Raw genomic sequence first — 15,500 nt, forward strand, 5'->3', positions numbered from 1 at the left:
AGCGGGCAGGTAACGGCATTCCGTGTCGTCATGCCGGCCACATGACCACGGAACTGTCTACGGACAAACGCCGGCTCTTCGGCTTTGAAACGGAGATGAGCACCGCCCCTAGAGTCGGACACGACTGGACTTAATGTCAAGGGAAACTATACATTTTGCATGTTTCAGGGTTTTTTTCCCAGCTTTTTTCCTTCTTTTATAATTTTGTATATTCCTTCTCTTTGTTTTTTGTATTTAGTTAATTAAAAAATGTATCAGAGGGGGCAGGGGAAGGAGGTATGCCAGCAAATAGCTAGTAACCAGGAAGAGGTCAGAAATGCTAACACCTAAAAGGAACTCAAGTTGGCAAGAGAAGCTAAAAGCAACTAAAAGGGTTTTTTTGGCTACTGTATGTAAAAGGAAGAAAAACAAGGGGGTGGGCCCATTGCTGGTGAGGAGAGAGAGCAGAGTTCAAGTACTACTGTACAATCTTTTCTCCAAAAGGGAACTATGTTCAAATGCATCTAAGCAGAACAACTGACACAAGAGATGGTTAGGAATGACAAGGGGCCTGAAAGAAAAATCCTCTGAGGAACAGTTGGAGACCCTGGACTTTTTTAGCTTGAAGAGCAAGTTTGCAGGGAGATAGGATAGCTGTCTTTAAGGATTTGAAGAGCTACCATGTAGAATTCTGCAGGATTTAAATGGGTTTCAATTGCAAAGAACTGGATTTTGGTTGGCCATAGGAAAAAATTCCTAACATTACGAGCTGTTTAACAATGGAACAGGCTGCCTCAGAAAATGGTGGATTTTCCTTCAGTGGAGATGTACGATGCTGGAGGGATGCTGAAGTAGTAGATTCCTGCAGTGGGCAGGTTATTTGAATAGATGAATTCCAATATCTCCTCTAACTTTCACATTCTATGATTCTATGCTATTATAATAAAATAAATTAAGGTAAGAGTGAAAACCTGTTTGCCTGTAGCAGCCAGGAATAAACCAAATAACCAAACAGCAGCTTGGAAGTTGGACTAAGAGAAACTCAAATCTACACTCGGCTAGATGACTATGGACCAAATACTTTCTCTAGTGTAACTTACAACACAGAGATTTGTTAGCATATGCTGCCCTATACAGAAAGGAAGAATAAACAAAGCAAATTGAATAAATTAAAACTGGAAGAATCTCTAAAAAGAAACACAAATTGTTTCCATCAACAGAAATTCTACATTATATTGTAAAAATACACAAAGTGATTTCCAAGTTTTCAAATAGATTTCACTGCCTACAACAACAGTTAAGTAAGTAATCAGCATACTAAACTATTTTGTTGCTGTTTTAATATTAAACACTTTTAAAATATGTGCCCATTTTTAAGCATTTATCATAAATCTGATGCACTGTTCAGTGCACTGTTCATCTTTCCACAGTATTCCTCTAGGAGTTTTTAAATGATATTTCTTAGGACTACTTCATCATTTATATCTAGTTCTTCTGCTCATGGTGTACTCAATCCCCAAACAACATTTTCAAATAATAGAACAAAATCAGCTAATTAAGGATGTATTTTTGTTTTCATTCTTATTCTTAAAAAAAAACCACAACTAATAATTGCTTGGGGAAAGGGGGAATCAATATACTATAATCACCTCAATAGCATCATCATACATTTTCCTTGCCTCGATGTCCATCTTATCTGACATCAACCAAGCTTTCAGCAAGTATTCATAAAAACTGTCTCCCAAACCACCCATGGATGTGTGATCTGTAAGAGAAAGAGACAGAGACAAGGAGTGGGCATAAATGTAACACGGTGCGTATGCAAGATTACTGTGATTTGCAAATACAAAACCCACAAGCCTCCACTAAACCGTCCTCAACAGGTGGCCATTCAAAGCCCATTTGAGAACATCCAGTGAGAAGTCCACTATCTTTCTAGAGATATTACCACACTGCTTTATAGCTCTTGACATTCCTCCTGATATTCAGCTTGAACATTTCTTTTAATTTCAACCTGTAGATTCTTCTCTTGCTCTCAGTTTCAACAGGGAAAAATGTTTTCCCCTCTTTCATATAAGAGCCCTTTAGATATTTGTAGACCATTATCTTATCTCCCCTTAGTCCTCACTTTTGCAAGCTGAAGATACCCAGCTCCTTTAAATATTCTTCAAACAAGAATATTTGCCTTGATTTCTAGGCTGCTTATCATCCTGACAACTCTCCTTTGAACATGCTTCAGCTTCTACATGTCTAACCATTGCAAAATAAAATGGAATTATTACTTCCCATGATTCCCATTGATTTATTTATTTATCAAATTTCTATCACTGCCCATCCCCCCCAAAAGGGGGACTCTGGGAGGTTTACAATAAAATTGACAATTAAAACCATAAAACACATAAATTACAGTACAAACAACCAATATAAATAGATAATAAATAGATATAAAGTCCAAGTAGCGGTAAGATCTTGTTCAGTAGGGAGGGCACTATGGCGCCAGCCACCCCCAGGAAGAACTATATCCCTTCCCATCCCAGGCGAGACAGCAGAACCAGGTCTTCAAATTCTTCCAGAATTTTAAAAATTGTTTAAAAATTTAAATTTTAAATTTTTTAGCTGCTGTACCATACTGCTTACTCATATTCAGCTGGTGGCGTACTAGTACTGCTAGCATGCACTACCACCAAGCAGGTCTCCCCAAACCTGTATTTGATTCCTCCTCTCCAGATATACAATGTTATACTTGCCATTTCTCTTCCTGGATCTGTCTCCTGGTCATGACTGCCAAGGTAATTTTGAACTGTTATTTTGTCCTCTAAGACAGGGGTTTTCAAACCTTTTCAGGTGGTAGAACCTGTTAGTTAATTTTTTTTCCAGAACCCCTGATCAAGAGGCAAAGTGATGAGTCATCATGAGCAGCAACTTCCCACCTGACCCCATGGGACAGGTGACAGCTTTTAAAGTCACCTGACAAGCTCTTTATATTAGAAAAATTGCTATGGGTGCCCTTGGCTGGATTCAATTGATGGCTTTTTGTCCTTATTCTCTGAAGGAGCACTGCTTTAATGTATTATCTATGAATACTGAAGTCACCTTAAAGCTATCTTCATTTTGGCCAAGATATTCTGGACAGACAACTCTACAACCTGTTTAATATCATGTACAGAACATACACAGCATAGTTGAAAAATCGGCACCTTTCTCCACCTTACATAAGTCATATGAATGTGAACATTCACAGACTCATATGGGCATAACAACACCCTGGGCAATTAGCTAAACTCTAATAATTGAAGCAGCAGTAATCTTTTTCCAGGATCACTTGGCTTTTGCAGAGTAACTTCTGCTGCAGCTACATAATCCTAGATATCGTAATTTGAACATGATTTCCCATTCTTTTTTGGAAGAAAATTATGATTTAATGCATCCACAGGAGGCCCAGTTCAGATATCCACGTTAAATCATAATTATCATCAGCCATGAAGGAAGAAATTAGAACATGCAAAGTCTTGGAGCCTACAGCCACAAAGACTACTCAATAACTAAAATCATGACATTGAACTGAGTTTCTGAAGAAGTTTCTGTCCATGTGTTCTGGACAGACACATATGTACATTCATAAAGGAAACAGATTTAGTTTGCAATTTATGTGAAAGAAATACTTACGCTGCCCCCAGCGCCCAGTCCTTGGATTCAAGTAGTTTGGATAAAGCCCATTAGGGCGGTCCATTTTCTGAAGTAGTTTACGAATATGCATGACCTTAATGGGGAAAAAAAGTAACCACAGTTTCCTCTCAACTTTCCTCTGATTTTTTAAAATCAGATTTTCTTTTATCAATTACAAGACTAAATAGGTTTCTTAATGTATTTTGAAGGATTAGGCATGTTATAGTTGAACTAATAACTTGTCTTAAAATTACATTTAAAGAGATATTGGGACACGAAAGGTGTATGTGTATGTGCACATATATAGTATGTGTACACATACATGTGTGTGTGTATGCACATACATACACACAGATACACATGCATTTTTTCCATCTTATCTACAGCCTCACAAGTCTTGAACTGTATGAGTGCATCAGAAAGAGGCACAAAACAAACCTTTTCATAGTAGACAGGGTTGCCAGTCAAATAGCTGAGGTGTACAAATTCCATATGAAGTGTACCGAACTCCGAGAGGATGCTGCTGCCAGCAGAAGCCCAGCCCCAATTGCGACCTACGCCACTAATTAGAAAATGATAGGAAAATGCTAAGAAAATGCATTTACAATTTAAAAAAAACAATGAAAGAAAACTGACCATTAACAAATAAAAGTAAACGCTTAGCGCAGCTTAAAGTTATGTGCTTAACAAAAGCACAATTTAAAGCAGTCAAAAAAAGAGAAAACACCACACTACGTAAAGTCCTTAAATCGCTTAGCTGATCTTCAGCAGCAGTCGGAAAAGCCAATCAGTGAAGCTTTATTCTTCACCATGCCAGGCGTCTCTGCCCACACTCATACCTTTTCAAATTCACCATTGCCCAAGGAATCCCTGTAGGTGTATTGAAGGCAGGGAGGAGCTTTCCTGCTAGTTGCACTGCTTTTACCTTGAATACCTGCAATAGATGCAGACAGACAGCTGAAACCAAACGTGTCCACTCAGAAGGAAGCCTCACTGAGTTCAGTATGATTCACTCCCCTAAATGTGTTTAAGCCCAAAGCACCCCACCTGGTTCACATCCACAGAGACGTTCTTCCTTAGCATTTTTCTTTCCACCACTATGCCAATAGGAACAGATTTCAGTGATCTCCACATCTTATCTGGATTTATTTCGACTTGATCATCTATATAATGGATGGCAAAGGGCTTCTGAACAGTTCCCTCAGCACATGAATTTATACTGAACAACATCTGTATTAACATAAACTAGAGCAAAAATCCTACGAGGTTCTCTAGTTTCTCCGTGTGAATGCTATACGACCTTTTCATACAATTGCAGGCTTCAGCAGTAAGATGTTATTAAAGTAATTACTTAACCTTATTATTAATGCAGAACTGGAGCTAGCCTAGTATCATATATTTTGATGGACAAGTACTCCTTTTGAGGCACAAAAAACAAAGTAAATTGGGCTTTGGAGTTTGTAGGTTTGTTTTTGTCTTTTGTCCAGTGAGGGATACACATTTTCCAATCATCTGCTGCCTAGAAAAAGAAGAGCTCACCTTTAAAAGGAAGCCAAGATCCAGCCAAAAAGGTAACCAGAAAGATCAGTACAATGGAGAAGCATTAAAGAAGAAAAAGGAACCAGTTTTAGAGTCTCCCTGGTGATGGCACAATATATACCATTAAAGCTCCGGAATAAGACCTGTGGTTCTCAGGTAACTATAAGGGTTGGGCTGTTCATGTGTAAGTACTGGGTGATCATTCAAAGGAGATGAAGGGAGTGCTGAATCAGTTAATGAAAAAGCAGCTCAGAGAAGGAGATACAAAAAGTGGACTCTGGTGCTGTCTCCTTTATATAAATAGATAGCCTCATACAGCATTTTATTTTTCCAAAAAAACAAACAAAACAAACAGAAGTATCTGGAAATCATTACAGGGACCACCAATGTAATGACTGGATTGCCTGTAAGTCCCCTAGTGCAGAAATTGGCAACCTGCTGCATTTTAGTCCCCAAGCCACTATTTTTAGAGACCATCAAAATTTCATTGGTGAAATCTGGTTGAAAACTACCCAAAAGGTGTACAATGCATCCCAATTTTCAGCAGAAAATCAATAGGAATAGTTGCACGTGTAACAATGGAAAATTTAACCTGCTCAACCCTGAATGTTCTGTACTATCCCCTCCAGTTTTACTATGATGTAATTCTCCTCTGTCCTGCATCCATTAGGTAAGGCATTTTTTCATACAGCAGCCACCAGTCCCTAAAGGGTCATTTGCCTCAATCAGCCTTCACACAACTCAAAGCTGATCCTTTTAACTATCTTAAGGGGTTTTATTCAACTATTTTGTGATCAGCTAATCATATAACTTTACAAAATAATGCTTGAGATTGCTCTTTACCTCCTCCCTTCCCTTTCCATTACACTTAAAAGTTTATAAAGAGGCAAAGGCTGGTCTGTACTTCTATTCGAGAGCTGCTTTAAGAGTTATTTTATGCTGAAGTGCAAGATAAATACATTAAATAATAATAATAATAATAATAATAATAATACATTGAAATCTAGGAACTTAAAAATAAACAAAACAAATAATATTACAAGGTTGACTGTCTGATTAATATTTCACCCCAACAGTTCTTCTCATATTAGGAATAAAATGAATCATTAGGATTTATACAGTTGTATCAAGTCAGTACTGATTCTCTATATATACCTGAATCTGACCCACTTCCTCCACACCTCAAACATGTAACTCAAATTTGGTGTAAAAAAAAAAATCTAAATTCTGCAACCATCACAATCTATAAGCTATTTCAAATTATTTTTCTTAGTATGCAAAGGAAAGGTCAATTAAGTTCATTAGGGAACCAAAGGACTTTCCTTTGGCTATGGAAATTTTATTAAAATTAAGAGAGTTTCTTGGTATACTATTTTTTGAGACCAATACCAAGTGCTGTGTTTTTTCTTCATTTAGACACACATTGAGGCTCAGGCTCCATCAGTTCTGGTTACAAACCAAATGGCCTATGAAATGGGAATAAAACAAGCATTTGCTTCCTTAAAAAAATTAGTAACAAGCTACAAACTTTTACACAAATGTAGTGACTCCCTTACCTCCTGTCCTGAGAGGTAATAGGCTGCAAGCAAGCCACCAATGAAACGAATGTTGACTTCAAAGACAGATACTTCTGAATTCTTGAAACAGATAAGAAGGTAGATTCTTTAGGTATAAACTAAGTACTAATATACCGCATCTATATTTCACGTGTATCCTTACAGCAACTGAATAGAGGAGTTTCTGCTTCCATCTTAGACAAATTGTAATTACTCTTAATAGCAGTTCTTTGAGAGAAGCTAATAATAAGCCATTGTTGCTACTAGTAACAGTGAAAATTAACTAGCTTGGGGTTTGGATGCAATGCTAAACTGTAGTTAACTAAAACTGGTAGTGAAAACTTCTAGTACCACTCTTACAATGGCTCAGATAAAAAGATTGAGGACTAAGAAAGCTCTTGTGTGACATCTGGGTTTAAAAAAATATGAATTCTGAAAAACATGGGAGTAACTGAGACAAAACTTTAGTACAAGCTAACTAACTTTTAATTTCTAATACTTGATATGACTAAAACAGTGCTACCCAAATTATGCAAAATAGCTCTGGACATATCAAAAGCATGTTTCATGAAAACAAGTGCAAAAGAAAAAAGTACTAGCACAGCACAAAGTGCTTGTATGTCAACAGGAACACAAATCCACTCTTAAAAGACTGCAGTAAAAAGTGTGCTTGAAGTTTGACAAAGCTTTCATGTCCATTATCACAAATCATTTTAAACATTGGTAGAAGGAACAAAAATGTAAGTTCCTCCAGACAATAATGTTCTAAGATACATTTTCTTACCACACTAAAATCAAGGTGATTGTCAATCCATTCCTGTCCTTCTCTGAATTCATCATGAAGGCCCATCATATAGAGGGTATCCAATGCATCTACTATAGTTGCTCCCAGCTGAGAATTGCCTACAACCAAAATCCAGTATTCCCATGATAAATATATCATTTATAGACATCTTTTCCAGTGTCACTATCCACTTATCCACTATCCACTGAAACTATAATTCATAAACATTTAATGTCTTTATGTAGAAATCAAATAGAAATCAGAATAAGAATACAAAAATAATTAAAAGAACACTTTTATGGAAATAATAATTCACCAAAATTTACAATTTTGGGCTGGTCTCAAGGCTACCAAATCTGGATTGCAAAAGTCTAGATGGCTACTACATAGCAAAGAGTTATTTTTGATAATCATCTGCTGCCATCCAGTGCAATGCAGTTTTTTTGCAGGCCAGATATGATAGCCCAAACTAATAATTACTGCAGGTAATCCTCACTTAACGACCATTCATTCAGTGACTGTTCAAATTTAAAATGTGCTTAACAAATGGCATTTACAGCTGGTCCTTGAAGTTATAGCTGTTGCAACACCCCCTCAGTCACATGATCAAAATTTGGGCGCTTGGCAGCCTGCCCACTTTAACAACTGCAGGGTGCGTTTCAACTCCCACTACCCATCCATCTCCCCATCTCTGCCCTTTTGGGTGCCCTACACTCCACTGCCCCTGCCACCCTGCCCTCCACCACTCCTGCAACCCTGTACCCCCACCGCCCCAGCTGACCTTCACTGTCTTCTTCCTCCCACTGTTGATGAGGCATGGCCAGGCTGGGTGTACCTCATCAGCAGTGGGAGGAAGAAGATGACAAAGGTCAGCTAGGGGTGGCGGAGCGCAGGGGTGGCCAAAAGGGCAGAGGTGGGAGGGAGACAGGCAGGTGGGGGGAGTTGAAGCACACCCTGCAGTCGTAAGTGCAGGCAGGCTGCCAAGCGCCCAAATTTTGACCATGTAACAGCAGGGAAGGAGAAATGTCAGGTCCTGGCCTAACGATGGCATGGTCCTGGTCTAACAACCGCAACCGGGACTAACAGAGCTGCCATCACTAAGTGGTGCGATCACGTGATGTTTTGCCTAACAACTGCTTCACTTAGCAACCGAAATTCCAGTCCCAGTTAGAGTCTTTTTTGTTGAAAATGTATGTATTTGCAATATAATTATCTTGTGATTTTCAGTTAGGATCATTAAGCGAGGAGTACCTGTACCGTCTATCACTTCTACAGCCTTCCCCGATAGAAAAGTTAATTAATGTGATGGGTTGAGCAATGCTGATCAGAAATGCCTGGGCAGCCCTTCAATTCAATTCAAATTTAAGAAAATATATTATGGCCAAAAGCCAGGAAAATGAGTAGTGACATGGAATACCACTTCTCCAGCCAGTGATCAGTTGCTAACTGAGAAACTCTCAGCAGCATCACTTTGGAAGAAGCGAGTTTACTGAAATTTGTACTCCTTTTACAATAATTCTGGAGTTCTGCAATCTAAAATCCATTCAGGCATTAGAGAAACCAGAGAGTTCACAAGGTGAACACTCTGATTATAGCCCATGCCCTGTTAAAATAAATAAATGAGTACGTATGTATGTATATACGTATGTATATTTGGTGCCTTTGAGTCAGTGTCGACTCCTGGTGACTGCCTGGACCAGTCCCTGCAGTTTTCTTGGCAAGGTTTTTCAGAAGTGGTTTGCAGTTGCCTTCTTTCCAGGGCTGTGACAGAGGGACTGGCCCAAGGTCACCCAGCTGGCTTCGTGTCTAAGGTGGGACTAGAACTCAGGGTCTTCTGGTTTCTAGCCTGGTGCCTCAACGACTACACGAAACTGGCTCTCCTGTTAATATTACTCAAGTCCTTTCTGTATAGGGTCTTAGCTTACGTTCAATACGAGCACAGGGTGTTGCAAGCTGAAAATGGAACTGCCAGTGACAGCTTGATATCATCTGAGCAATGTGGTTGACAGAGGGATTTAAACTGAAGGACTCATCTGATGAGCATTATGGTTTGTGTAATGCTAGAATGAGGGTTACGTGTAAATGTTTAGAATTCCCAAAATAAACATTTTATTTCAATTGCTTACCAGTTGAAGCAATTCTCAAATCTGTGTTTTACCTAGAGCTATCTTTAGGCAAGATTAACAGAAAATAATTTGGAGAACTAACAGAGAGTAATAGTACAATCTATATTCACAACCAACATTCTAGAAGATGCATCAGAACTGGAGGATGGGGAACCTGGAGAGAGAATTGAAGGTCATACAGAAGTCATAGAAAGAAATACCATAATCCCTGGGCCTATTCAGGGTTTGCTCCAATCTAGCACTGGAACATAATCCATCTACTCCAACTCAGCACTGGAATATAATCCTGAGAATTTACCAAATATGAACCTGGACCTTAGGCTGCAAAAAAATCTCCCACCTTAAATGTTTCCTCCATTTACTTGACTTGCATTAAGATATTCAAAATTTAAATTTCTTTGTGTCTTTTTTCTTTACAAATCAGTATTGTTTTTTCTGTTCCCCGTCCTGATCTCTTTAGTTCTTTCTTTGCTTTTTCTATTTTTGCTCATTAAACTGTCTTCTAGAAAATTATTATTTTGGACTTTTCACTGTTTGATTTAAGGAATTACTCCATTTCTTCTCATTTTGATTTCTTCCTTGATGGAATATAGGTACATATTTTCCATTCCAATGTTAATTAATGCAATTTCTTTAATGTTGTTCTTCTGGACTATACTTTAGTATACTTCCAACCATTCTAGTCTATTATGATAAATCCATTATCAACACTGGCCACATTCATGTAAGCCTATAAGCCAGGTTTCAAAGGAATCCTGATTATTCATGAACAAGCTGCTTGCTAACACATGTAATCAGTTCCTTCCCAAGCCTTCAAGCATTCAAAAGTAAAAAATCATTTTACTATTACACTAAATCAGAGGTGCACAACATGAGGCTCCAAGGGATGCAGTCCCAAAAAACCTTGAATTTAAGTTATTACTGGATGTATTTCTTTTCTGTGAAAGCAGAAAAGAAAACATGTTAAATTTAAACATAATTAAGCTTAAATGTAACTGAAATTATATTTAGTTTTTTCCCCCAGCCTCCACAACGTTTTGGAAATGCCATTCAAAGACCAAACACAAGTTTAATCTGGAAAAAGTTGTGCATTCCTGCAACCAAATAAGAGTTTGTAAATCAATCTGTTCTCGTGCTGGAATGCACACCCAAATGAGTGTACTACTGAAAGAAAAGCAGAATAGGGCTTCTAGGACCGGCAGGGGTGGGGGGTGGGGGACAACTTTCTTACGGCTAGGCCAACGCTTTTTCAGTGAAGTATTTTTGGCCTCTGAAGGCTGGAGGACTGTGGATATGGCATCACATATTATTGGCAGTAGGTAAGGCCAGCATTTTGGTGGGCTTGGGGGCTTACTCAAAATGGGAAAATTAATCCAAATTTGGGGAAAAGGTTCAAGGCTCTGGAAACATAAAATGGGTGTCTTAAACACAATGAGATGTGTTAAGAGTTTAAAAAAATAATGTTCATCCTGTATAATCCTTGGGACTGTGGAAGCCACAAACAGGATGCTGGAAGCCATATAGTGCTCATACAGTTCTGCACCTCTGATTTAGAAATGCTAATATGGAAATATTCCATATACAAACATGGAAGTCTTTCCTCTTTCCATGCATTATTTTTAATGTGTCATGCACTCTAAATGTCTCTGTATATGTCTCTGTATATGTATATGTGTATGAGGGAGAGGGATAACTACAATGTAAAATGTGAAAAGAATATACAAGACTAGAGGAAGTTTTTTTTTTCATAACTGCTTGCATGTCCCCATGCAACTACTTGCATGATACCTTACTATAAACAAAATTTATAGTAACATTTATTGTCAATGATATAGTACTTACATCTTAGCTATGTAACTAACATTATGACACTGATAAGCAAAAATCTCTGAACAACGGCAGGGGGAAGTATTCTTGTAAGCCCTATTCCTGAGTTTTAACTGAAAGTCTCCTTGAGGCCTTTTCTGAATCAAAAGGCAACCCAGACTGTACGCAGGCTATCTGTCTCCGATCTAACCTTAAAGGTAGTTTTAGATGCAATGGGACTTGTTCAGATGTGATGGGAGAATGGAATCTTGACTGGTAGTCAGGAGAAAATACTTGCTCATCAGCAATCATCTCAGTAGCAAACTGTTTACCAATTATGAAGAATTTCAGTCTGAAAGCTCATCAAACTTATTACCTACTGCATGGTAATAAGTCATGTAAGACATACGATCTAATATAATCTCTTACAATTCTTTAAGTAATATTTAGACATCATACAAGCCGTATCTGACATCACACCAGATAGCCTTTGAGGACACTCTCTAAACTGAAACATTCTCATTACAGTCGCTTCCTCAAAAATAATCAAATTAACCAGTAATAAAATCCCACTGCCAATTCGTAATTCTGCTTCCATATTCAATTGAGAAGCAGAAGGAACTTATTTGTATGAAAGCCAGAGCCAAATATCTATGAAAAAAGATGAAGCCTGCAATACAGCAGACAAAGGTGGAGATGTATCCATGGTAAGAAAAGTGGGCTTATTATGTAACAAACAAGGTGGGGGTTATACATGATGAGGGATTAAGGTTATCAGGAAAGAGCTTATCATGTAGCAAGCATAGGGACCTAGGCTTTCTGGTGAAGACCAAAAAGAGATCAAACTCTTCTAAAAGAAGGGAACAAAGCCACACAGTTACTATTTGTAACAAAGATGAAGGTAAATGGTAGACTGCCAAGGAGAATGGTGCCACTGATAATCAGATTATTCCTTCCTTTTATTCCATCTGTGATAGCTCAGAATCCTGGAGTCATCCACATCAGGCCAGAAAAAGGAGGTGATTACTGTTTCCTTTTCCCTTCACCCTGGATAAAATCATACCAGGAAGATAACAAGAATAACTGGTTTGATCTTGAGTCATTTACTCAGAACTTTACCTATTCAGCCATGTGTTGCTTGCCTTCATTCTTTGGGGAGGATGACAATGATGGTGGTGGATTTAGTACAAGAATTGCATCTATTAGACAGGGCAATTGCAACCTCTTTCAGAATGCAAGACTCCATCGGATTAACAGTACAGAAGGGCTTCTGATTCTTGGTGGAGACGCTCCATATCCAACAAGAAGCTGGAGATCTGGATACAACTGGGGCCACTGTGAAGAGATTAATCTCCCAGGATTTATGCTTAGTGATGTGGACATCCTTTATTTAGTATTCAAAAATCTGATCAGAGATTTGCTATATAAAACTGGGATCATCTACCTGATGGCAATGGGCATAGTCACCATAGGAAGCTACTGGGCAGGAAGCACAGAGAAAAAAAAACAAAATAATATCAAACATCAGGGTCAAAAAGAAGACTTTGATGAGATAACCATTGATACCAATATCTATTTCACATGTACCTGTACGGTAATGGCCACCATTATGCTTCTTTCTCTCTACTGCTTCTATGATTATTTGATGCATGCAATGATTGGCATTTTCTGTATTTATGCATCTTTTAGCCTATACTGGTGTTTGACTCCATTTGTGAGCAAACTCCCATTTGGAGAACATTTAATCCATTTTCCATATTTTCATAAAGGTCTAGAAATCAGAACACTGCTTCTAGCAACACTGTGTTTGTCTGTCAATGCAATCTGGATTATGTTCCGAAATGAAAATGGGTGGAGCTGGGTTTTGCAAGATGTTTTAGGAATTTCAATTGGCATTTACATTCTGAGAACAGTTCACATGCCTACCTTAAAGAACTGCAGCTTGTTTCTGTTCACTCATTTGTTTTATGATATACTTTGCCTGTTAGTCACACCTTTTCTAACCAAAACAGGCAGAAGTGTTACAGACATGACAATTTTTGGCTCATCTAACTCAGAAGAAATCCCCTTTCTGTTGAAAGTACCAATACTACCGTCAACATCCTTTCTGGATGATGGTTCATTTACTGCTATAGGGCTTGGGGATATTGTACTTCCTGGTTTCTTGGTAGCCTACAGCCACAGATTTGATGTTCAAGTTGAGTCCCCAGGGATCTATTTTCTAGCTTCTATTCTGGCATACAGCTATGGTTTGTTGGTGACTTTTATGGTAGCAACATTCCTGCAGGCAAGTCAGTCAACTCTTCTATATTTGGTGCCTTGTATACTCATCACTACATTGACGGTTGCTGCTTTTCGCAAAGAAATCGTAATTTTTTGGACAGGCATAGGCTCTGAAAATGACCTTACTCAACCTTCTTCACAAAAAATCATCAAGCATTCCATTGCAGTGAAAAAGTCAGAGGAACAACCCCATGGACCAGAAGAGGAAAAAGATATTATCACCATCACATTCCACCTGGAAGAGCTTAATAGAGACAGCATATTTACAAAGGAATTATCTGACCAAAAGAAACACACAGAGAAGATGAATTGTACTTTAAGTCATGCAGCACTTCTTAGTCAACATCTGGATTACCAAGAAGAGGTTGAAGATGCTGAACAACGATGTTTGGTTGGAAAAGACCACCTCACACCTATACAGATTTGCAACAATCTGGATGATTCAGATTGATCAAATGCAAGTCCATTAAACTTCCTTTGCGGGGAAAACAACTACATTGTTACTTTTATTGTGAAAATCAGTAATTTTCAATCATTACACATCTGTTGAAGCCACTTCCTACCAGTGTCACTAACATGACCAAGAAACAGAGATTGGGATAAGTCTATGGCTAAAAGGCAACACTACATGGATAGTTAGGTAACAACACGCTTGATTTTTATTATCTGGGGTTACCAGGAACCAAAATAATGCTTAGGGATGCATGATTTTTCCAGTAACAACAACAACACTTGGCTTCTGAGTGACATGCCAGGGCCAAACTCCAAGACAAAATGTAAATTACATTTAACTTACGTTTAAATATAAAATTAATTGTAAATAATATTATCCAGTCATATATTTAATAATTTTCCCCTCATACCAAAAATTACAATTTGGTAAATTGCTTTTAGAGGTCTCTGGAAGCCACATCAAGGTTCCATGTGCATCTCAACTTTCAATCAGATACTACTGCAAAATCTGTTCTCTATTCATGATGTTGTGTTCTCTAGTCTGCATGGACAGGAATTGGTTCAGCTAAGGTTTCCTATTAATTCTATTTACACATATAACTATGCATTTTGTCAAGCTTTACTCCATCTCTTATCATAGGCAGCTGAGTGCCTGTCAATTTGACAGTGAAACAAGGCTAAGTTACTGTTAACATTAAGGGAGGGGAAAGGACATGAAAATTGCTAAATTTAGCATACTCAAAGATTGGCACAGTCATCTGAAAAGATTTAATTACAACTTTTAAACCTCCCTATTTGAACTGCAGTGTAATTCAATATATCACAATTATTTTATGAAAGAATACATTTTGTAGAATTAGAATGGAAACCAGTATAACAATTTTTCTATGAAAAATAAAGCAGAAAAGTTTTTGTACCATACCATAAGTTAGAATAGTGATGGAGAATCATCAATCTGCAAGCTGGTTGTAACATGCAGTACCTCTGTAACTAGAACTACCCTCCCTAGTTTAGAAAAAAAAAGTTTTCAACATAATGAAGATCCCTCATCTTGTTCTGGAGTATACAGTATATTGGAGTTTGCTTACAATACATACTCTTCCTCTTTATTCTAACTTCAATTCTGTCAATCAATCTTTCCTTGAACACTATTTGGGTATTTTCAATGAAAACTGAAAATCGAAAAAGAAACTTGCTCAACTCACACTGCTGCAGAATTACTTACAAAACTGTATACAGTGCCAATATGTTACAAAATCTAATCCTATTTATATCAACTTATAAATGGAGGAGAGAGCCAGTCTGGTG

At 37.9% G+C, this 15,500-nt stretch overlaps 2 protein-coding genes across 2 annotated transcripts in view; both read right to left on the minus strand.

Moving 5' to 3' along the window:
• PEX5 (peroxisomal biogenesis factor 5) overlaps window positions 1-15,500 on the minus strand; it is a 347,422-nt gene that overhangs the window by 211,712 nt on the left and 120,210 nt on the right. The window lies entirely within an intron of this gene.
• MAN1A2 (mannosidase alpha class 1A member 2) overlaps window positions 1-15,500 on the minus strand; it is a 52,754-nt gene that overhangs the window by 10,863 nt on the left and 26,391 nt on the right. The window contains exons 4-9 of the mRNA XM_063294646.1: window positions 7,525-7,643; window positions 6,741-6,821; window positions 4,485-4,579; window positions 4,084-4,207; window positions 3,646-3,739; window positions 1,629-1,744 (exon numbers count right to left, since the gene is read on the minus strand). Of these exons, the coding sequence (XP_063150716.1) occupies window positions 1,629-1,744; window positions 3,646-3,739; window positions 4,084-4,207; window positions 4,485-4,579; window positions 6,741-6,821; window positions 7,525-7,643 (629 nt within the window). The remainder of the gene's footprint in view (window positions 1-1,628; window positions 1,745-3,645; window positions 3,740-4,083; window positions 4,208-4,484; window positions 4,580-6,740; window positions 6,822-7,524; window positions 7,644-15,500) is intronic.

The sequence above is a fragment of the Candoia aspera genome, chromosome 2 (genome assembly GCF_035149785.1).
Source record: "Candoia aspera isolate rCanAsp1 chromosome 2, rCanAsp1.hap2, whole genome shotgun sequence".
Lineage (NCBI taxonomy): Eukaryota > Metazoa > Chordata > Lepidosauria > Squamata > Boidae > Candoia > Candoia aspera.